We start from the raw sequence: 22,385 nt of genomic DNA on the forward strand, positions 1-22,385 counted from the left end.
CGCAACAAATGACCACGCGAGAGGGATGAGAAGAAGAGGTTCTGGACAGAAACACAGCAGCGATTAACATACTACCTCAATTACCAGATGACCAGACATTTCCTTTTGGACTCTGAGACTTTCCCGTTTCTTTGGCACCTGTCATCCTATCCGCTCGATAGAGCCACTTACAGCACATCAGGTCACCAATCACTTGCCCGCCGTTGATCATGCTAGCTATGTGCCATGCCTTGGGTATTTTCCGTTCTGTTTATGACCTTCTCTTCCATACCTGGTATTTCTCCTGCCCGCAAACCTAGAGGCGTCCACGATCGACATGTTCATGCGTTTCACTGGGAGGAGAAGCAAAGGAACCAAAGCAAAACCTGAGGAGGGGGAGGGGGTGTGCATCACTCTCTCCAAAACCACACACCCAGATACCTAAACGAAGATAAAGGTTTTCCGGTGCACGTTATACACACCTTGAATGCCTTGCTGTTTGGGATCCCCTACCTATAGTTTATACGAACATGAAATCGACACCAGGCATTACCAACGTCGGCCTGGGATCGGGGAACATACGTAGCTGGCTCCCAGGCAGGCTTCTTTTCTCGACTCACCTCACTGTTCACAACCGGAGGCCGATGGATCTCGCAGATACACCGCATCATGTATGAGTATTGACGTGATGTGTACCCGTACTGTACATCGATAAGGTCCCAATGCTTGATCCGGGCGTCCGTGACTATTACAGAACATACTCGGACAGGGGAGCATCACCAATGGGGAACCTTTCTTCCAGAGTGTAGGTGTCATGCTCATCATCCGCCTCCTCCGCCTCGTCACTTCTTGTCCCATTTGGATTGGCAGGAGGATTTGGACGGTGGCTGGGGATCTGTCAACGCGCAACGTTCATCGGACAACCGACAAGACGCTTTGCCTCTTCGGCGTGTTCCGAGAGCCCGAGAGATGTACAGGACAGTTAGAGTTCACGTTTACATCCCAGTGATAGAACCGGCTGGCTGGCTGGCTGGCTAGCTAAACGACTGGCCGTGAGCAAGTACAGACATTCAACTCGACGGCCTTGGTCAAAGGAAACATGCATCGGTTCTTGCCCGGCTTTGTTGTCCGTCCTCACTTGTGTTGTGTTGGGGTTAGCGAGTAGTAATGCTTGACCGCTTCATGACAAGCTAGCCGTGGGGGGGCGTCGGCTTCTCCCGACAAAGGTTCTGGCGGTGTTGTGTTTTTCTTTTGTCGTCAGTGAGACACTTGGCGTCTGAACAGATGACTTCCAATAAGGCTACGGATCGTTGAGATGAGTGTTCGCTTGATGGCTATCAGAGGACCGGTGTAAGACAAGGCCAGCGCCGGGTGAAGCTCGGTCAAACCCTTCGCCGGACCCGACCGACGCATAGGAGTACGTATCCGTAAGTACTTCACCATCCAAGTACAGTAGGTACTGTCAGTAACTACATATCCCTTGATATCAAAACGAGGGAGCGCGGAAGAGCGCCCCAGATGAAGCTGGCCATCCTCTCTCACAGCTTCGGACGCTATTATGATCATCGTCGTTCAAGAAACGTCAACTCCTTCGCCGATACCTTGGCATCGTCCTGCGCGGACCACCTCACTGTTTTGAAGCTTCATCAGTTTTTTTGTCCGCCTCGCTTGCGCGCTTGCGCAGCACGTTTCCCGCCAAGGGTAGCATCGAGCAATCCCGGGAGTTCACGTCTTGCTGCCGCGTTTTCTCTGTGTGGTGGTGGGTAGCGGTGGCGGTGGTGTTCGCATAACGGGGAACCCCTGAAAGTCGAAGTCCCCACCCCAAATGTCGGCAAGGGTGCACGCGGTGCGACGGCGGGCGGGCTGGACAGCCAGGGGGTGACTTCTTCTCGCTGTGTTGGCGTCCGTCTTTGTTCGTCACCTCGTCGGGCGCGGAACGCCCTGGTTTGACGACGGTGCCAAGTCGACGGTAGTGTAAGGCTGCTGGGGGAGCGGATGCAGGTCCAGGGTTCCCATGAGGCTGGCCGCGGAGCGCAAGGTGAGGGCTTGTTCGAGTTGCTGTTTCATCACGAAGCTTGAGCTTGTCAAAGCTTGGGTGCAACTAGGAACTCTGTAAGGTTCTCAAAATCATCACCAGATCCTTCAACGTCCAGCAACGCCATCAATCTCGTGGGTGATTACACGGAATTGGACAGCAAAATTAGCAGAATGCTTGGCAGGGGAAAACGCCATCGCTGCCTCACATGTGATGAAGTGAACAATTTGCCTGTCCGTGACGGCACCTGTGTAAAATTACGTATCGCGGCATCGAAAGTGATCGGATGCTGCGCCAGCCGCCAGCAGGACTTTTGTCCAAGAAGGGTGACAACGCCCGCTCTTTCACAAACCGCGAGTTATCCAGAACGAGCAAGGCGCGGTCCCCCTTTTCTTCCCGCTGTCGCTGTCGCGGTCTGCGTCGGCCGGTGAGTTTAGAGGATCGCGGAACTGATTTGCATTTTCATTGCCTGATGCGGTCCGCAGCTGGCACTTGGGAGCTGCAGGCGCACTGACAGTTTGAGGCTTGGTGATGAAAGCCCCACCGGCTGAAATGAAGGCGGACGGTTCACGTTTGCAGTCTTTTGCTTGTGTGTGCTCTCTCAGCAAATCCAAAACCGCAAGAAGCGCACTTGTCTGGACGGGTCGTCATTAATTCCCAGTGTCATAGCGAACCAAGCGGATATGACCGAAGTCACTTGTTTTGGATGTTTTTGGTTGCTGGCCGGATACGGTTTCAGCGAATTTTCTTGATGCTTGGCTGCTGCGGTCTCCACGAAAAACAGTGGCTTCTGTGGCGGCACCCGATTGCAAGAGCAAGCGAGCCAGGCAGCCGAGCCAGCATGGGGCTTGGGGTTGTCCTCAGCCGACCGCCTGGCAGCCCCAAGCATGACCGCCTGACGAAGATTCTACCGTACACTATTACGGAGTAGTGTAGTAGTATCCGTAGCCCCTAAACCGATTGGAGAAACCTCAACGATCTGCTGGGCGCTCGGTGGGGGATCTGCCAGTCGGTGAGCGGGCGTGACCATGGTACACTATGGGTATGAGGAGGCACTTAGTATGTATGTACGTTGGATGTATGCACATACGAATTGTGAAAGCCCGACGCATGAACGGAGAGTTGACGGACCGTCAAAACGCAGTGAGCAGCACCTGTGAGTAAACAGCTGGCTGGCCGCTGTTTGGCGCAGGACCCGAGTGATCTCCACAAAACATTTGGAAGTGATGTTTTGAAGAATACCTCGGTAAGTAGCACGTCCTGGGTGTTCCAAACAACACGAGTGGAAGTGAAAAATGAAGGATCACCGCCCTGACTGCGCTGCTGCCCAGAGGCGGATGCAGCATGGGGTCGCGAAGTCTGGGCCACACCCCTGGTCTGATCCTGCAGGTGTGGCCTGGTTTGCTTTCGATTGATGGACGCTGTGACTGTGGATCCACCTCAACGAGCTTCGGCTTCATGTCAACGCAAAAAGAGAAAAGGAACGGCAAGTGAAGCAAAGTGTTGATATGCCGCTGACGTCTGGTTGGCCAGGTGGCTGGTGTGAAGAGCACTCCGTAGCTAGCGAGCAATGGGACGAAAAGCTCGGGACAGAGTGAACGACGGCACCGTCAAGCCGCTTGCGAGAAGGTTTTCAGATTTGTGGGGGGTGTAAGATTGTCCAGGTATGTATGTACTTGAGGAGCCTCATCGTGGAGTGTTCGGCAGAAGAAGGCTTGTTTTCACCTGCGTTGTGCCTTGAGGCCAGGGGCGGGACAGGGCAGTTTGACGGCAGCAGGGAGCGTCAAGAACAAGCTCCCTCCACAGCAAACGGCCCCGGACTGGGGCCCGAGCTGTGGCCGGTTGCTGGCGGACTTCGAAAATCCCCGCAACCCGCAAACCACAAACCCCAGGATGGCGGCTGCAGGCAGGGGCGAGGTGAAAGCTTGATTCTATGCCAGCCGCCACAGAGGCCTGTCGACCGTTACGGCGTGGACCAGACAATCCTTGCCATCCAACAAGGTTGTGGTTATCTCGATCAACCACATCCGTTTCACTTGACCCAGTGGTTCGAAGGAATTGCCCTCAGGACGAGTGCATTCATGATGCCGGAAGACTTGTACTGGACCTCGGGAGTTGTCTGGAGAAGCGCTTGAGAAGCACGGCAGACAAGACAAAAAAGCGAGGTGAGACGTGGCAGCCGAGTTGTTTGGTCCCGAATCCGAGGGTCACTCCGCCTGTCCTCATGTGGAATCGATGAGTGATTCCGAGCGGAGTCGGCACGTCAGCGGTGAGTGCCCGAGACTCATCAGAACGAACAAGCTGTGATGCAGATCCGCGCGTCTGCGGTGCCGATTGGTGATTCCAAGGGACACTGACCCGGGAATGGTCGTAGTGTGCTGTGTAGTAGACGATAGTGTGTCCTGGTAGTATACGACACTCCTAAGTATAGGAGCCGGAGGTTAAGTCGCGTTTCTTCTTTCTGCATCCCGTTGGTTTTCTCATCTGTCGGGCGAAGGATTGAATGTGTGTCAGAAGCTGTTTCGTGCTCCAAGCTCCGAGTGCAGCAAGGACATGGGGCATCCCTTGGCCGGGTCTCGCCCGTTGGCTGCCAAGTGGTCGACGCCCGCAGCTGCCGGCTGCTTGGTTGGTGCGAGATGGGATATGCATGAGGCACCACATTTCTCCCACCTTAGCACTGCAAAAGCAGGCGTTTAGCACGCAGGTCAATTGATGCAAGAGAGAAGATGCAATGCGATGGATGAGGTGAGGTGGTGCAAGTGGGGAGGTTGCTGGTGGTGGTGGGCTTGGGGTTTCCAGTCTGACCCACTCCTCCTCACGGACTGGGTAGCCCCCGCCCTCCAACTCCCGTCCCCCACCTTGTGTTGTCCGCGATCTTGGCTCTGGAAGTTCTTTTCGATCACACACTTCACCCACCTCACCCACCATCTGGCAGGTCGTAGTAACGACACAAATGCCGCAGCTTGACAGCAGTCTGCAGTGGTTACGAGATCGGACTTGGTTGCCATTTGGGCCTCGAGATGGACGGTGCATGATGCACGATTCGCTGAGCGCTTGCTCTGATGCGGTGAGCGAAAACGAGAAAAGCAGGTTTCCATTATGCATCGGCTGAAGCCCAAAATCATGCCTTTTGAGAACATTGTCACCTAACGTTACCCCGAGTTCAGAGCGTTTCCCAGACCGAGTGCACGAGGGCACGGCGCCCGACGCACGAGACCCAAGTTTCTACGGAGTAATTAACGGGCTGGAGTGATGTGTCTCGCCTCGACAAGTGCCCAGTCTAGTCATCTTCGGACCACGACTGGGTAACTCCGGTATCCGGATGATCACTGTTTGTCCGCTCCTCCAGAAGTTTTGACATGCCCGACCACCATGATGGGATGGATCTTGGAGCGTTGGATGCAGGCCCCAGAATTGGGGAAACCCTGCTTGTTGGAGACTAGGTGGTTCAAGCCACGGCCTGGCGACCTGGTGAGTCAGCCCTGGCCTTGTTCATCCCCGCATTTTCCAGGGCGATGGGCCCCGCGGCCTGCCGCGACAGACAGGGCTCAAAGCGACGACATGGGAACGATGTCGGTTTGTATGTACGTCGTCCACCAACCGGTAGAAGTGTACTCCGTAGTATATGTACTGACAATGCCTCGAATCTATAACAATTGAATCCTCGGAATCACATCACGTCGCTATCGCTTCAACGCTTGCGAACTTTCATACGCAAGGCCAAAATGACCTCCCCGGTGATCGCGCAGGTCCAACCCCCGTCCAAAGAGTCTGGGTCCTCTTTGCCTCCATCTTCTGCTTGCGGAATCTCGTATTTGTCCAGCCATCCGAGAAAGCAGCAGTTTATCCAATTCATTGCTTGAAGATTTCCCCGTTCGTTGACACAACAGCATTGGAGTGCCACACTGACCCGATCATGTGCGTATGTGCGATTGTCCGTTTTACTAGATACTCCCCTCCTAGGGACCCAGCTGAAGGCGGCTTGGATGCGAGAGCACCGGAGGTTCGGAACGCCCCTGTTTGCCGACGGGAGGCCAGTTTCGAGGGGTCAACCACCAGGAACCAGACAACCCCGGCGGCCTTTGAGGGGAATTCACGTGTTCGCGTGCAGCGGCGTGTCTTGAGGCGCCCCACATGGACCCCTGCACGGCCACGTCGAGGTTGCAGGGAGGGGGAAGACGGGATGAAAGCCAGCCCAACGGATACACTGCTCAGAGTGGTGGATTATCCCATGAGCAATGGGAAAAAGCTAAGTATGCTCAACGTCATTTGTACTTCACCATATTGGCGTCTCTCTCTCCTTGCCTCCGTGCCGAGGTGTGCGTCTCGTTGGCTCAGGTCTCGGGATGGCTGCCAATCAAGACACGCCAGAGATTTCTCGTCTGCGCTTGTGCAGCTGGCCTTGCTGTGACGACCCGAAAAGGTGAAGATTCTTCTGGTGCACATTCCACAACTTAGCTAAGCCGGATGCCTCGCTGCCGAGCTGCCCGTTGCCGACATTGAAATGAGATGGAGCTGCAGACCATTTGAACCTCCGGAGCAACACGACCGTACGGCGTCCCTTGGGGCTGGGTAAGATTCTGTGGTTAATAGCCGACAAACTCCATGTGTTCTTTGCTCGTTGGACCTGTCATCTGCCATGAGACAAGTGGGTAGATGTCAAATGAACCTAACTACCTTACCTAGGTAGCGTAGAGCCCGACCTAGCGTAGGTACTTTCTGGTGCCGGCCACAACATGGCTCTCACCGTCTGCAAGCCGCGCCGACTTGGCGCTTCTTATCTCCAACCCCTGGTCCCGGATGGCGTGCCGCGCGAACTTGTGGTTCCCGCTCGCAACCATCCATTCACCCCTGCCCCAAGAACTTCGAGAATCCGCAACCGAACATCAAGATTGCCGTACTTCGTGGATACCCTGTACAAAAGAATCATCTGCGTCCTAGAGGCCTTGATACATGCTATACATGGAAGGAAATTCTTGTATTCTTTCTCGCTCGATCTGAAATCCCATCTTTGTGCCGGGCCCATCACTGCCGTGTAACGGATCGTCTGCCGCGAAGATCTAGTTTTCGTCGCCCAGCTTTTGGACCTTGCTCACCAGCGGCACGTCGCCATCCGAACCACGACCGATCACATTTCCTGGGTCTCGGTCTCTGCCACGTATCCCGGGTCTTCGGTGACAGCTCTAGACGAGGTGGAGGCTATCAAACGTTAACGACACCTCAGTTGCTCAAGGTATTGTGATAGACAATAACTGTGTCCAATTCCTACTTGACATGTCCTGGGCGACATCTCTGGGTTGAGTTGTTTCTGCTGACTCTCGTCCTTTGCCGAACTCGGGGAACTCTGTGCAAGTAAGGTAGACTTTGGGGCAGGTCACATTTCCTCCGTCTGCTTACTTTTTGAGATCCAATTTTCTGCAAACAACAAACCGCGAATCAAGGACTCGCCGATTCCTGTTGTCAACTCCGACTGGGCCCGCGCTGCTCCTGCCTCCTTGGACAAGTGGACGAAGATTTTCCACCGCCCTTTCCCACGCCATCCCGCGTGCCACAAGGTGCTTCTTTCCGTCCTTTCCGTCCTTCCCCCTTTCTCTAGTTCGCGTCTCTTTTGTTTTTCTCTCCCAGCCGTCTGGAAACACACAAATTCTGCTGGCCCGACTCTTTCATGGTTCATCCATGATTTTGCGACAACAACTGGAGGCTGACCGGGCCAAAAAGCAACCACAATCATCATCGCAACAGCCAATCCATCCATTTTGAGCTTCCATCTCTCTTCACAGGCCTCCCGTCTGTCGGCTTCACGGAACTGCCTCTTCCAGTCGCTTCGCAGGACTAGCCAGCCAGGAGGAAAAGAAATCAAGGTACGCCAGTTTCCTACATACAGATAGATGTGACTTGCCCAGCAAGCACTTGGACAACCCACATCAGGCAGTTTAGATGTGGTGGTTTGCTTGTACGGAGCGCTGCATCTGGATGGTTAGGTTTAGGTTGTCTGGCCACCGACAAAACCTCCGTCGCGGCCCGTCAAGCTGCATTCATGCAAATCCACGTCGCATCTGCTTGGTGCTCTTTCACTTCACGATTCCCCCATCCCCACGTCTTCCCGTCATTGGAACAAAAAATCGATCTGACCTTGAACCGTCCACGCGACACCGGCTGTTAGGCGCGTTCTTCGAAACATCTATTTTCGGACCCCAAGGTACGTGGTGCAGCACCAAGCTTTTGGCCTTCACTTCCGCGCTGCTGGCGCCCCCCTTTCTTTCTTTCCATCACTCCCCTCCCATCACCATCACCACCCCCCAAGTCCCTGTCACGGCGCATGGGTGCGAGCAAATCAGGTGGTTGTTAGCCGACCACGCCTCGGAAGTCCTACCAGGGTTGGTGTCACAGCCAGAGTGGTCCCCGTTTCAATCTCGGCAGTGTTCCACCCTAGCCCTCGTTTTGGCTCCCGCATGAGATGGGTCTGCAAATGAGCATGCAACCTGGCTGACGCGGTACCTTGGCCGAGACCCTGCCTATCCTTTTCGTCGAGATATTATTTTGATCTCTCTTTTCTCTCTTCCTCTCCTTCTCTATTTCTTTGCCTGACCATTCGCATTCCAATTCACCAGTCAACTCTCGCTCTCTCGGACCAGCCGCCTTCGAGACCGAGACAACCCATCCGATTTGTCTGGGACGACACATCCCGGCGCCCGTTGTGAAGAAAACCGACTCATCCCTGTCCTCGCGGCCGAAGCCATCCCCGTCGACTGACGCGCGAACCACCCTTGTTGACAAACCCGTTATACCCGCGCAGCCGGGACGAGAAGCGCAACCAGCAACAGTCGACACTCGAACTTTGGAGTGCACACGATACAAACTTTTGCTACATAGCTGTGAGTACCGTCGGTCACATTTTTCGCACACCCGCGTCGTGCACTCGGCCGCGCGCGTCTGTGGAGTCATCCGCCCGCGGCAGTGTGTCGCGTCCTCAACGTGCACTGCACATTGTTTGCAACAAACTTGGGCACAGGCGGTCGCAGACTCGAGCTGAGCCTGGTTCTGCCGTGTCGCTCGCTGCCTGAACTCTTGGACGATCTGCGCAGAGCTGGCTTCCTTTGCACGACGTATCTACGGCCAAGCATCGCAAACAAATCCCCGGCCCAGTCGCTTGGCGGTTCTGTTTTGGTTGATCTCGACAGCTAACGCTTCTTCCACCGCTGAGCTTAGACAACACTTGTCCGACAGTCCTCAAGGCGAGCTGCCGCAGCAATTCTCTATGGGACTATTGGCGATGGCTCAGCACCGACCGGCGCCCCGCCTCTTTAAGGAAGAGCCGGGTCATGACTCGGTGAGTTTTTTTTTTCTATTATCTGGTCTCGTTTTCGAGTTGCTTGTTGTCGACACCTCCACCCCGCTATATCCGGCGCTTCCGGCGATGCTTTCAGCCACTATTGCCTGTTGGTTGGTACTGGTCACGGCAGTACCAGGCACGGTTTCAATTGATTTTTATTTTCAACGAGTCCATCAATCTATGTCCGCTGTCCTTCTGCGGCTCGAGATAAGTTTATCTCGATGCGCGGTGACAGCAGGCGAGGGTTTGGCGAAGCTCCCTGCACCCATGTCCCCGCGTCTTCGCGATCCCATGTTCGACAGGGTCACAATTGGGCTTCGCAATTGTTCCAGAAAACTGCATGCCGCTGCCGCATCCCTGACCGGGAAGCCTGCGGGTGGGAATTGCAGGGGACAGACCTGTTTCACCAGCAGCCAGGGCATCTGGTCGCACGCGACCAGGGGGTCGCTGCCGGGGTGCCCAGCCTGCGTCCGCGTTGCGTGGGAGTGAAAACGCCACGGAACGGCGCAGCTGAAGGTCAATCACCATCAACAAGATACCCTCCAAGGCCTGCAGTATCTATTGCTCTTGTCTTGCTAAAGTTGGTGGAGACTCGAGTGAGCTGCAGAAAGATCAACATCGTCATCATCCCATCCGGCACACATGCGTCTTGGCTCGCACGACACGGTGCGGCGATCTTGTGGCTCGCTGTGGCGAGACTGATCCATCAGCTCCACGCGGCACCTCTCGTCCCAAGTGTGGTCGACTGGTGCTGTGGGAGGGCTTGCTCAATGCATCCGCCCCGTTGCTGGCCGTACCCTTCCATGATCCGCCAATCATGGCTGTGAAACGGGACGAAGCACGACTCGGGGAGCAGCTGGTTGACCACAGCTCTGTCCGCGTGCTGTCTTTGCACTCCGCTTTCGCCGCGCTGCGCAGAGTCAGTCCGGATGCGCGACGATGGTCCTCGTACCTAAAGGCCAGGACCCGTCGCTGCCGGCGAGCAATGGCTAGCCAGAACCCAGATTGGCCCGAGTCAAGATCCAAGTGGATGGCGGGGAGGACGACATGGCGTTGGCGGATAGGCGATATTGCCATCACCGGGAGTTGCACGCAAGGAATGTTGGTCTTGCTCCGGTTGGCCTTGCCTGGTCGTGTCTGGCAGCAGGGTCCCATGCCGGCTCCCAGACGGAAAGCCTGGGGCCATGCGAGCACGACCGGCCATGCGCTGCCCGGATGTTCTCGAGAGGGCAAACCTTGCTATTCACATGCACACCTTATTTCATCAGGGGAAGTGTGGTCTTGGTCGGACGACTGGGCGAGAGCAACGGTTTGCTGGGGAGAAAACCGCGGAGAGTCCGTCTTGACCGGTCTTCGGCATCGGTGTGTCCCAATGCGCAGCCTGTGGTGTCCATGGAAATCGACTGTTCCCGTTTTCTCACCGCCCCCTGTCTTTCGTCCAGAAGAGGCAAAACTCACTGGATCGAAGACCGTTCGGCTTAACGGACGAGCCGGTTTTCTCCCATGCAGGGTAGCCAACCTCGGGTGGCCAGGTTTCCTGTCTCTTGGGGCCACCATAGTGCTACGCGGCTGTGCGCCCATTGGCCACCTCATTTTTTCTCCACCCAACCCCCTTGCCTCCTCCCCACCGCAGCTGTGACACCACACCTCCAGCCGCTCCCCGTCATCCCTTTGGCCCACATCCTTTTTGGCACTTTTTTCTTTTCTTTCCTTTCCCAGGCTTCCCCAGCATCATTTTTCACCCTTCCGTTTTGAGACTTTCAACGGCACCACGAAACCACCCACACCCCCCGGCCGTGTTATATCAGACACGACGAGCCCAGTATTCTGGCACTTCACTTTTCCCCTGTCAATCCAGCCTGCAAGCATTCACCAGGTTCAACCGTTGTGTGTGAGTTCATCCTCGCAGATCCTTGGTTGCACGCACACCGAGTACCCATGGCCAACATCGCCACGATTGACATTCTCCCACTCGCCCACATCATGGACTTCAGTCGGCTACTCTTCCCACCGTTCTCGCCGCGAACCTGCAGGGTTCTACGTTAGTGGGCCTCGCTGGCGCGGGTTGCAGACTGTCGGCAAAGGACGGTGTGAAGGGCGTCCATCAGAGGAATGGTCTCTGATCAGAGGAAGCAATCCTAAGTGGGATTGACCCAAACCTCGGGAGAACATTCCGAGCCTGTTACTGTGCTGTCATGGGCGCGTTGCATTGGGAGAGTTCCCCTGCACTCCACCCGCAGCTTGACCTGGGATCCCGCATGGGATCCAACGAGCGGAAGGCCCTTGTCCTACTGGCAAAAAAAAACATCCCACCCCAGTCAACCAATGCCCCGAAGCTGGTTAGCCTGCCGCGCTCGTGGATCCTCGTTTCTCTTTTTTTTCAGGGGGACCCGAGCCTGCTTCCCGACTCCCCAGTCCTTGCAACGCGTCAGAAACTCAAAACCTCAACAACTCTCGGACGCGTTTGGGGGCACTCTAGAACACGCGCTTGATTTTTTTTCCCTTCGTTTTGCATCTTGAGTTTCATCTCGATAAAGGAATCCCTGTATATCGTGAGGACTAATGGTTGTCTCTTCTATGCAGCACCATACCCAACAACAGGGTCCGGTTCCGCCTCATCTACAGCCTTCCCGGACGTCCAACGTTGTTCATCAGTCGCATCACAGCCCTACCCCGGGTCAACAACCGCCGCCACCGCAGCACTCTACTGCCTACACCTATCCGCAACAGAGCCAGACCGGCAGCTCCCAGGATCACACAAGCCTGCCTTATTACCACACGAGTCCCTACAGCACAGCCAACCCCAGCAGCGGATACACGTCCGCAGGTGAGTCGCGTTCCTTTGCTCTAGGTCTGCCGTGTGTCTGGGTTTCAGCAGCCCTGAACGAACACAAGCAACAAGCGACGTGATGCTGACGCGTTCTCGCAGACACTGGAGACATGATGGCTGCCACAATGCCGCGACCTTACCCGCCCATGTCGTACCACACTGGGCAGTCCAACTCTCCGGCGCCGGTTCCTTCGCCTTCAGCCCATGACCAGCAGCGGAGCATGTACGCGCCACCGTCGCAATTACATCAGCAGTCCATGTACTATGGCGCGCCTCAGCAGCAATACTCCTCGATGCCCCCGCCGGCCACGCACGCGTCACCGTACGCGCAGCATGCCCAGCAGTCGCAGCAGTCTATGGGGTCGCCGGGAATGATGATGTCGCACACACCGTCCCAGCACCAGATGAGCCAGCATACCCAGCCGCATTCGCAGCAGGGAATGACGGTCAGCCCGCGTCCAGATAAGATGGAAACGCATAGCCTGACACCTCGGATATCCCCAACCTCGGCTCCCGTTGGCATGGGCAACACCTCGTCGACAAGCCCGCAGAACGGGACTGCGCTGACGACGCCAACTACGTCGGGGACCACCGTTAACGCCAACGCCGCGCCTGGCCCGATTCCCGCCACGACACCTTTGGTGGTGCGCCAGGACACCAACGGTGTTCAGTGGATCGCCTTCGAGTACTCTCGCGATCGCGTCAAGATGGAGTACACGATTCGGTGCGACGTCGAGTCGGTCAACTGCGATGAGCTCTCGCCCGAGTTCAAAGCTGAGAACTGCGTTTACCCCCGTGCCTGCTGCCCCAAGGAGCAGTATCGCGGAAATCGTCTGCAGTATGAGACAGAGTGCAACACGGTTGGCTGGGCTCTTGCTCAGCTGAACCCGCCCCTCCGGGGCAAGCGTGGTCTGATCCAGCGTGCTGTCGACAGCTGGCGCAACAGCAACGCGGACCCCCGTCTCAGGAGCCGTCGCGTCCGCCGTATGGCCAAGATGAACTACCGGCAGCAGAAGCCGGGCTCCGCCACGCCGAACGCCGTTCATATGCCTGGTGTTCCAGGCCAGCCGTCCCCCGCGGGAATGGCGACGCCAACCATGGGGACGAACCCCACGGATCCGAATGCTATGGGTAAGCCAAGCCTTGGGATCACGCAGATGCATCATCACCACACCACCCAGCAGGACGGGAGCACTCAGGGAGGAGAAGTCGGTATGTTTCACCAGATGGCCTAAAAGCGCGTTGTCTTTGTGATTCCAGTGTGATACCTCTTCCGCGACAAACCCTGTTTTATACGGTCCTGCACCTGTTTTTTCCTGGAGTTTTGTTTTTTGGTCGTGTTTTGGATTTTTCTTGGGAAAGATATTTGCTCATCTCCTCCCCTTTCCCTCGGCTGTTTATATACCGGCTCGCGCGACCCTCGTTTCTTTATTTCCGGCGTCTCTCAAAGACATCTTACTACTACATTGGGGTCACAACAGGGAGAGAAACCTGGTACAAAAAAGAAGAAAGATCTGTACATTATACCTAGTTGCTGCGTTTGCTGTTTAGTTTTGGTTTTTGCTGGTTTTGGTTCAGTCGTCTGGCTGTCTGCTGGCAGGGCCTCCCCGTTGAAGAGATGCGTTTGCCATGGTTGGTCGCCAGCAACGCTCTCTCTCAGCTCAGCATCGCACACATCAACACGCATATTCGCCATCGAGAAGACAAGAAACACCCAACACAACCCTGTTTTAATGGTTGCCAGAGAGAGTGTCTTTGACAAGAGGGGCCGGAACCCAAGGCCGGATATGATGGCCCCTCGAAGATGCTCGCGGCTCTGTATTTCCCAGGCCACGTTCTGCTTCGAGATCGGCGAGTTGCTGCTCAAGCCACGCGTTACCTGTGGTTGCTCTCATCTTCCCGTTTGTTCCTCCTCATCGCGGGGTATCACACTTGAAACACAAGAATGCAACGCGCGCGACGGATGGCCTGACATGGATGCCACACCCCAACCTCTGACGCATTCCAAAGGGGAAGTAGAGCAAAGGAGCCGATTGGCTGACATGGTTGTTCTTTCTTTTTTGTAGATGCCGGAACTTATTCGGACCCTCAGCATACCCATCACCACCACCAACCCCCGACACATACCGGCTCCGATGAGCGTCCGGCCCATGTGTTCACGGGCTATGGTGCCTACAATGGCGCACCGGCGACTTCGTCGTCGATGCATGGCGGTGGCATGAGTGGCGAGTCCAGCCATATCGGCACGGCGCCCATGTCGTCGTCTGCCGCCGGTGCTAGGGCGACCCCTTCCCGCGGCGCCCTCGATGACACTCCTGACGACCTGTTCCCCGACCTCCCGGACGTCAAGAAGCGCAAGTTCATCCTCGTCGAGGACAGCGAGCGCAACAATCGCCTGCGGGTGCGCGTAACCCTCGACGGCGTCGACACCCGAGAGATCCCGGACAGCTTCCGAAAGAGCAGCAGCGTGTATCCCCGCTCGTACTTCCCCCGCGAGATGCAATCCCCGCCGCCGAGTGCGACCGGCAGCCGGTTCTTCACGGACGACGTGAGCGACGTGGAGGACGACGGGGCGACCGAGACCGAAGGACGTGGCGAAGGACGCGGTACCCGGCGTCTGAGGAACAGGGGGAGGACGATGGTCAAGGTACCTATCACGGAGGGTAGGGTCGGGGAGGTTGCCATTCCCCGGATGCGCAAGTCCTTCCGCGGCAAGGAAGTCAGGTTGAACGACCTGGGCTATCGCATGGCTTGGTTGCAGAGCCGGGTGTTCGCGGGAAGGACGGTCTTCTTGCAGAGAGCTCGTAAGTTTTTGCCTTTATCAGACTGGATTGGTGTCTGCGAGAAAGGATGCAGTACTGACGGCGATGGGAACAGTCGACTGCTACCGCAACAAAACCCGGAGCGCCATGGAGAGCATCATGCAGGACGTCAAGACGGCCGCCCCGCACTACGAGACCCGCGTCGGAAAACGCCGCTGGAACGAGCGCATGCGCTTGGCCGAGGAGAAGGAGGAGTAGAGTAAGATGTTGCCCTTATTGGTGTTGATAACATGAGTGGGGTGGAGAGAAATGGAGGTGTATGAGAGAGTGCCGGAAGAAAAAGATAAGAAGAGTGTCTGAGTATCGGCCTGAGTCGACAACAGCAACATTGGAATCTGGATTGGGAATGGACCATAGAATGGGGTAAAGGGGGCAACCTTGGGGATACACACGACATTACGACAGGAGGAAATTCGGGTTTGTTTGGACGGAGATATCAGCCACGAGGTCGTCTTTATGTGCGATCATCGCCGCCGTTATCGCCATCTCGTCCTTCCATCTCCTCCTCCCTGTTCGGCTCTGGCGTTATGTCTGGTCGGGGCGGTAAGGTTGCTACCTCTTTTTTTGCTTTCCCTGTTTCCTGTTTATTATTATCATTCGACATGGACATCAAGGCTGTGTAAATACTAGCGACTGAGAAAGGGAATGGGGTTGTTTTGTTAATGCTTGTTTCCTGCTTTTCGATGTTACGTTCATTATCTTGTCCGTTTTCTTCGTTGTTCTTTCTGTTTGTCCCACGGCAAAAAACAGCAGGAACATGTGGGCATGGAACTGGGACAAAAGGGAACAACAACAGATTGGTAACTGGCTGGCTGGATGGATGAATGGATGGTGGCGGATGGTTGGTGGGATTCCCAAGCAGGCAAAGTTTGGTGGATGGATGGATGGATGGATTGGGACTCTCACTGGGCTTGGTGCTGGACTGGACTGGGACACAAACGGGGATCGAGGTTGGGAGGAGCTGGCTGGGATCAGGAAGGACATAGGTTGCTGTCTTTTGCTGTCTATTTTTCCTGTTTTTTTGTTGGCTTTTTATCTCTTGCCAGGAGGAAGGGGTATGAAGTAGGTAGGGAGAGATGGGGGGACGACGGATGGATGGACGATGAACACAGAGACATGTGTTGTGTTCGTCCACCTTCTGATCTACCACCCGTCTCTACCTGCCTACGGGCACCTATTACCGCCCTCCTGGCTCGGCTGCATTTTAAGTATGTGCGAACGATGTACATTTGTGAGCTGTATAGAAAGGTCCTTCTCTGCTCGCTAGGTGGGCATCGCTGCTTACGGCGGGGCAATCAAACGAATTTTCAGATATTAAAGTTCCAGGTTGTTACTAGTAGCGGATAATAGGCAGAGCCTGGAGCAGATGGACTACAACCTATGTTGTTTGCCGATGGAACCGACGGGGGATGGGAAGAGAGTCTGGAAGGGGAAGAATAGAAAGCAAGGAGGAAGTATTGGATTGGGAAAATAAAACAACAGATAAACATAGATATATGCTTGTAGGGGTTGGAAGCAGCGATGGTAGCCTCCCATCTATGATTAGCCTGCTCCGTACCCGATGATGGGTGTGCAGGTCACAATAACATCTTGCTCTCGTCGCTTGTTTGGTCCTCAGTCTTTTCCTTAACTCCATCTAGAAGAAGCACCATATGCCATGCAATGTAATGCAACCACTATTATAAGTGCACGGATATTATACTGTACGACATAAGTATAGATAAACGTCGGACATCGGTTGTGGCATTGATACTTCTACATACATACAGATACAAACATATAGCCAGCTATCTCTTTCGCCCGTTCGAAACCTCCAAGCATATCTATCTTGGCCGGCCAGGCTTGACCCTACGCTATGACCCGTGTCCATGTTTCACCTCAGTATCCCCAACCCGCCACCCCCTGAACAGTACAGATAAGACAAAAATGCCGAAACTTGACACACCCACCGAGGTCCCGGATCGCGATGGATCCGGCCTCAGAAGGAGCCCGCATCAGGAAGTCATGTTCAACTCTGCCCGGAAAAAAAGTAAGAAATGTACTCATCTTTTGGCATCTCAGTGTATCTACGTACCAGCTAGGTCAACGAAAGTGATCGAGGTCCGTTTTTGCATTTCTTGTTCATTTCTCTCATCATATCCTTAAAAAAACAGTCCACACACGTCGGTCACAGACCAAACGCGTCGAGGGTAAAGTAACCGTGCCTCTCCCCTCTCCCTTATCCTGTCTAAACCGCACACACGTTTTGTCCACTCACGCATTATACATACCTCCATCTTCCATAATGCGCGAGGTACACCATGAGCGATGAGATGAGCTTCGTCCCGTATAATATATATATAATATAATAGAGAGGATTGATCTCATGACATCAGCCCATCGTATCCCACGCCAGGAATATTGGGAGACATCGAGAGAAGAAGCCAACATAAAGGAACAGAAAGGATCAGACAAAGAAAAAGAAAATTGGATATCCCGTAAAACCCACATCGAACGGCCGCCGTCTCCGAACTCTCTTCCTCTTCCCGCCCGCCTCAGGAGTGCGAACCAGCCCAAGCCAAAACAACACAACATGTTAGCCACGCCAAGAATTAATAAATAAGAGTTGCCTTTCTTCTGTCCATGGTATCCAAAGCAACACGAATCCGTCTACCCAATGAGTGCCCGCAGCCTTGTGATATATCTCCTTGGCCACCGCAGTGTTTGGTACATGGCAGGGACAGGGACAGCCCGCTCGGGTATTCGGGGTGTAGTCAAGCATCCTGGGACAAAGGAGGCATGCTCAAGTCGTGTCCGGCGAAAGACATCTCTCGTTGGTGTCACAGACGAGAGACGGCGCGCTTGGGGACTTAAGCACTCAACTCGGCGCGGCATTGGGCTTCTTGCGCGTTGCAGTCGGGAACCGTCTTGCCCTGGACTTGCCCGCTGTTGACGGCACTGGCGCAGGCGTTGTTCTGGATGGCGCAGGCGCGCTGGGCGGCGTCGGCCTTGGAGGTGAACGTGTTGCCATCAACCCGGAACGGGCGAACGGGGTCGTTCGTATTCTCAATGGCCGGGGCGGCGATGCCACCAATGGCACCAGAAGCACTGGCAACGCCAGCGGTCCGGGCACCAGCGTTATTGTTTCCGCCATTGTTCTTGTTGCCGCCATTGTTGTTACCACCGTTGTTACCGCCATTACCGCCGTTGTTTCCGAACCTGTTCCGGAAGCCGCCGTTGCCTCCATTGCCTCCATTGCCGCCATTGCCGCCGTTGCCGCCATTGTTGTTGTTGCCTCCGTTGTTGCCACCATTGCCGCCGTTACCACCATTGTTGTTGTTACCGCCGTTGTTGTTGTTGTTGTTGTTGCCACCATTGCCGCCGTTGCCGTTGTTGTTGCCGCCGTTGTTGTTCAGGTCCTGGCAACCACCACCGACAGCAAAGTAGCGGCAGTCCTCCTGGACACCACGCTGGGCAACAGGCATCACGACAGGCTGATGGTTGGAAGCGCTAGTGATGGTGCAAACACGGTAGCAACCAACGGGAAGACCGCCCGTGACAGTGGTGGTGAGCCGGCCCTGACCATTGCCCGCATCGTTGAGGCCCTTGAAGAAGGCGAACTTGGTGGGATCGAGAGGGGTGGTCGGGTTGGTGGTGCCACCGGTATCCTGAACGGAGACGTGGGAGTGACCGATAACGAAGCCCTGGCCGTTCAGATCCTGGGGAGCAGCGTAGTAGGTGCTCGTGGCGTTGGTGAAGAAACCAAGCTGCATGTTGTTGACCTGGATCGTGATGTCGAAGTTGGTGAGAGGCTGGAGGTTGTCGCCATTCTTAGGGTTCAAGATGACAGTCGAGATCATCTTGTCGAAAGCCGGGATTTTGCCCATCGCTGCTCAGAATGTTAGCAAGTATCATTTGAGGGTCGAGTATCGAAAGCCACGTACGAATGCCGTTGCAAGAACCATCCCGGTTCTGCAGACCGTTGGTCAAGACCTGACCAGCGCAGAAGTTGATGAAGTTGGCCGGGTCACTAGGACGAGTCAGCATCAGATGAGCAATGGCCGGGAAGCAAGTTGACCTACGTGGCAGAGTTGACCTGGCCATCAATGGGCACATCGCCCTGCTGACCAGTGGACTGAGAACCAGTCTGGATGGCGTTGGGCGCCAGGCAAGTCACGGACGCGGCATTGTTGTTGTTGCCGTTGTTGCCGCCGTTGTTGTTGTTGTTGCCTCCGTTATTGTTGTTGTTACCTCCGTTGTTGTTGTTACCGCCATTGTTGTTGTTGCCTCCGTTGTTGTTGTTGCGGTTGCCTCCAAAATTGCCACCGAACCGGTTGCCACCATTGTTGTTACCGCCGAACCGATTACCTCCGTTGAAGTTGCTAGCATTGACGTCTTGTCGCCGGTTCAGGGACCTAAGCGGCCTAAGATGGTGGGGGCTGGCAGCCTCGGTAATCACGGACAGACCCAAAAGGGCCGTCAACGCCGTCTTCATCAACATGGTGGACGTCGGGAAGTCGGGGTGTTCGGGGTGTCCTGGTGTTTCGAGCGAGTCGAGATGCTGATTGAACGAGGGAAGAAGGCTCCTCAGGAGCTCAGAATTGAAGAATCCAAAAAGGATGGTTCCAGACCGTCAGGAAAAAACACAAAGGAGCGTTGTGATGTCAACAACTAGTGTCGACACAAAAAATGGGTTATGTACAAGTACTACCCACGCCCAGCGAAAGGAACGAATGGAAAGGGATGAGAAAGAAAAGAGACGGAGACCTGAATCACCGTACGAAGGGAAAACGGGACATGATGGTCAAACAAAGGGGAGGGGGCCAGAGCGGGCGTCGTGAGGGTCGAGCAGGCTATTATAAGGGACAATGGATGTCGGAGACCGACAGGGAGGGCGCTGCGACGACGATCCGACGACAATGCCAAGCCGCTGTTTCTTGTGCTCCCGACGGGCCAAGCGGTTTCGACGGCATCCGTCCTACCCCCTTCGGCGTTCCCCCGGGACAGCCAGGGCAGGGCAGGACAAGGCGACGTCAGGGCCGGAGAAGTGCCAGGGCCCGGGACTCCATCAACTGGGCGGGCAATGTGGGTGGGAGAACGGGGGGTCCACGATTCTAAAACACGGCGCAGGGGTTATGTCAGAGTGGTCTGACGGCGACAGGGCCAAAGGGGGAATGGGAATGTAACGCGCACAAACATGGATGGATGAGGTACCCTGTAATTGCAGAATGTGAGGTGCATTCCATTCCGATTCCTCGTTTCTGCTGCTGCGAGAAAGAAAAAGCGAAAAGAACCCTCCCAAGCACAAGGAAGCGATCGAGAGAAGGCTTCCTCGACATTGGGCCGTATGTGTGGAACCGGCACGGTGGAAATGTGGGGGTTTTGGGAATTTGTCGATTGGCTGCAGACCTTGCCGCGCCGACCAAAGAGGAAAGTGTGCCTGGAGTAGCCCAGTGTTTTCGACAGTTCCCTTACTGTGCTTCTTTCCCTCGATGGAACTCATCTTGTTCGTCTCCTTCGTCCGTAAACCATCAGACGAGACTTGGACTCATCTTCTGGCCTCATTTACTGCGTGCAAATATTTGCTAAATGTGCTCATCGCCATCATCCCAACTTTCTCCTATGCTCAGCGAAACGTCCAAAATTGGCATGGACGGTTATGTCAAGCTTGTACCGTGCTCCCAGGTTGACCACTCGTTTTACTTTCGAAACGACACCCACAAGCCATGCAGTGCCTGATTCCTCACAGGGCCGAACCCGTGAGCAACACAACGTCTTGAGAAAAAACCCTGGAGCATGTCCAGCGCCAACTCTATCAGAGCGCCTGTGTGACCCGGACAGTCGGTTTGCTGTACGCTGGGATTGCCCAGGTCCTGATGCGGCTCCTGTGCCAGATGCCGATGACTTGCCCCTGTTTCTCCCCACTCCAGCCAATCAGCGCTGGCCGCCTAACGGCGATCGGGCAATTCGCGTCTCACCAAGCATGAAAACCTTCGGGTCCCGCTCCTGAAAGCTCGACCCCAAACTCTCCACAACGCCCGGCGCATTTCCACGGCGCTTCATGAACCACAGCTCCGTCATCAATCCCCTTTCATCAATCAATCAATCAATCAACCCGCCACCAGACACGGACAAAAAGAACAGGACCGAGACGAGTAAGTATCGGCAATTTTGATACTGGACTTCAGGTAGGGAATGCATTACAACAGACTTGACCTGCTTACCTCAGCTAAGTACCGTCTCTTGTGTCAGAACTGCAAATTCCCATCCCCGGCCATTGCGGCTGCTGGGAACCATGAATGAGAACCTTGCCGATCACCGGCCGGCCATCGGCTCCGGGTCCACCACCGAGAGCCGTCCTTGACTGGTACAGGTGGAATCAGAGAAGCGACCGGCTCTTCATACCTTGCAAAAACGATGTAATGTGTAGAGGCTACAACACATCATAGAAGACAACCGCCCATTGATGCGAATGAAATCACCCCCGGATGTGGAATAACTATGGTACCTCCACACATGGCAAACGAGAGCGACATTGCGCCGAGGTCTCATCGGACTCACCGTTGAGGAGAGATTCTCAGCCAGGGCCGACGGATGATTGATAATCAGTTCGCCGAGCAGTCATCCAACAACACTTTGACAGCCTGGCACAGCAATGTACAGTTCTGTCTTGGCCAACATTTGATCTCGAGCAGACAAATAAGATACCGTCAAGCACATGCTGTGATACCTTCACGATGCCTGCCTTTGAGGCATGAAAATAACAACCCAATTTGAACCAGACTCATCATCACGGCTCAAGCCGACACCGCCTCAAGGAGCCGTTTCTCAATGTTTCACTGAGCTTCAGCGGCTTCTTCCACGTGGTATTGGATGGTGGGCCAGTGTAACATGGGATGAAATAGCGCCGGACGATTCCATCAACATCAGTCTCCAAGTACCTAATGTGTATGTACTCTGTACACAGAGGTCTCCAGCCTCTCTGACCGCCAACTTTGGAGCCGGTGCAGAGTATGCACTTTTCCATCCATCGGTGTTGGAGAGGCAAGTCAGATACCAGGACCGGCAACTTGGTTCAACAATACCGACCAGATCCGGTCCCATGGGATTCTTCCATGAATCCAATGTCAAGAATGGCGTGATGGAGGGCATGGGATACGACACAGATTGGAGATCATCTCGCAAAACATGGCAATCTTGCAATCCTTCTTCCGGTTCTCTTGGTTTGCTGTGTTGTATCTCCCATGTTCAGCTGGAGGTGAACCCCAAACCTTCCAGGTACCACATACACGTTTATGAAACAAGCGCACGCGCCAAGGCTAGTCAGGTCCCTGGCCCTGGTACGTACTACTATCGTGCGACTGCTCGGCCTCCCTCGAATTTCTTCGATTGCAACTCTGATCTCAA

General features: G+C 55.0%; 6 protein-coding genes across 6 annotated transcripts; 3 read left to right on the forward strand and 3 right to left on the reverse strand.

Moving 5' to 3' along the window:
• Positions 1-5,930: 5,930 nt before the first annotated feature.
• VTJ04DRAFT_2657 (uncharacterized protein) lies at positions 5,931-9,348 on the forward strand (the record flags this gene model as incomplete). The annotated part of the gene is made up of 5 exons (XM_069360470.1): positions 5,931-5,936; positions 7,851-7,875; positions 8,178-8,213; positions 8,626-8,889; positions 9,224-9,348. 5 exons carry the CDS (start codon positions 5,931-5,933, stop codon positions 9,346-9,348), a joined length of 456 nt encoding a protein of 151 aa, XP_069221178.1.
• A 574-nt stretch (positions 9,349-9,922) lies between these two features.
• VTJ04DRAFT_2658 (uncharacterized protein) lies at positions 9,923-10,502 on the reverse strand (the record flags this gene model as incomplete). Its single annotated transcript, XM_069360471.1, has 2 exons — positions 9,923-10,092; positions 10,145-10,502. 2 exons carry the CDS (start codon positions 10,500-10,502, stop codon positions 9,923-9,925), a joined length of 528 nt encoding a protein of 175 aa, XP_069221179.1.
• A 1,407-nt stretch (positions 10,503-11,909) lies between these two features.
• VTJ04DRAFT_2659 (uncharacterized protein) lies at positions 11,910-15,197 on the forward strand (the record flags this gene model as incomplete). The annotated part of the gene is made up of 6 exons (XM_069360472.1): positions 11,910-12,174; positions 12,277-13,385; positions 13,438-13,693; positions 13,756-14,061; positions 14,244-14,981; positions 15,055-15,197. The coding sequence occupies 6 exons, from the start codon at positions 11,910-11,912 to the stop codon at positions 15,195-15,197; spliced, it is 2,817 nt and encodes a 938-aa protein (XP_069221180.1).
• Positions 15,198-15,453: 256 nt separating this feature from the next.
• VTJ04DRAFT_2660 (uncharacterized protein) lies at positions 15,454-16,228 on the reverse strand (the record flags this gene model as incomplete). The annotated part of the gene is made up of 2 exons (XM_069360474.1): positions 15,454-16,137; positions 16,181-16,228. The coding sequence occupies 2 exons, from the start codon at positions 16,226-16,228 to the stop codon at positions 15,454-15,456; spliced, it is 732 nt and encodes a 243-aa protein (XP_069221181.1).
• Positions 16,229-17,364: 1,136 nt separating this feature from the next.
• VTJ04DRAFT_2661 (uncharacterized protein) lies at positions 17,365-17,601 on the forward strand (the record flags this gene model as incomplete). The annotated part of the gene is made up of 1 exon (XM_069360475.1): positions 17,365-17,601. One exon carries the CDS (start codon positions 17,365-17,367, stop codon positions 17,599-17,601), a length of 237 nt encoding a protein of 78 aa, XP_069221182.1.
• A 247-nt stretch (positions 17,602-17,848) lies between these two features.
• VTJ04DRAFT_2662 (uncharacterized protein) lies at positions 17,849-19,479 on the reverse strand (the record flags this gene model as incomplete). Its single annotated transcript, XM_069360476.1, has 3 exons — positions 17,849-18,867; positions 18,923-19,008; positions 19,061-19,479. The coding sequence occupies 3 exons, from the start codon at positions 19,477-19,479 to the stop codon at positions 17,849-17,851; spliced, it is 1,524 nt and encodes a 507-aa protein (XP_069221183.1).
• Positions 19,480-22,385: the final 2,906 nt, after the last annotated feature.

The sequence above is a fragment of the Mycothermus thermophilus genome (genome assembly GCF_041956435.1).
Source record: "Mycothermus thermophilus strain CBS 625.91 unplaced genomic scaffold VTJ04scaffold_2, whole genome shotgun sequence".
Taxonomy (NCBI): domain Eukaryota; kingdom Fungi; phylum Ascomycota; class Sordariomycetes; order Sordariales; family Chaetomiaceae; genus Mycothermus; species Mycothermus thermophilus.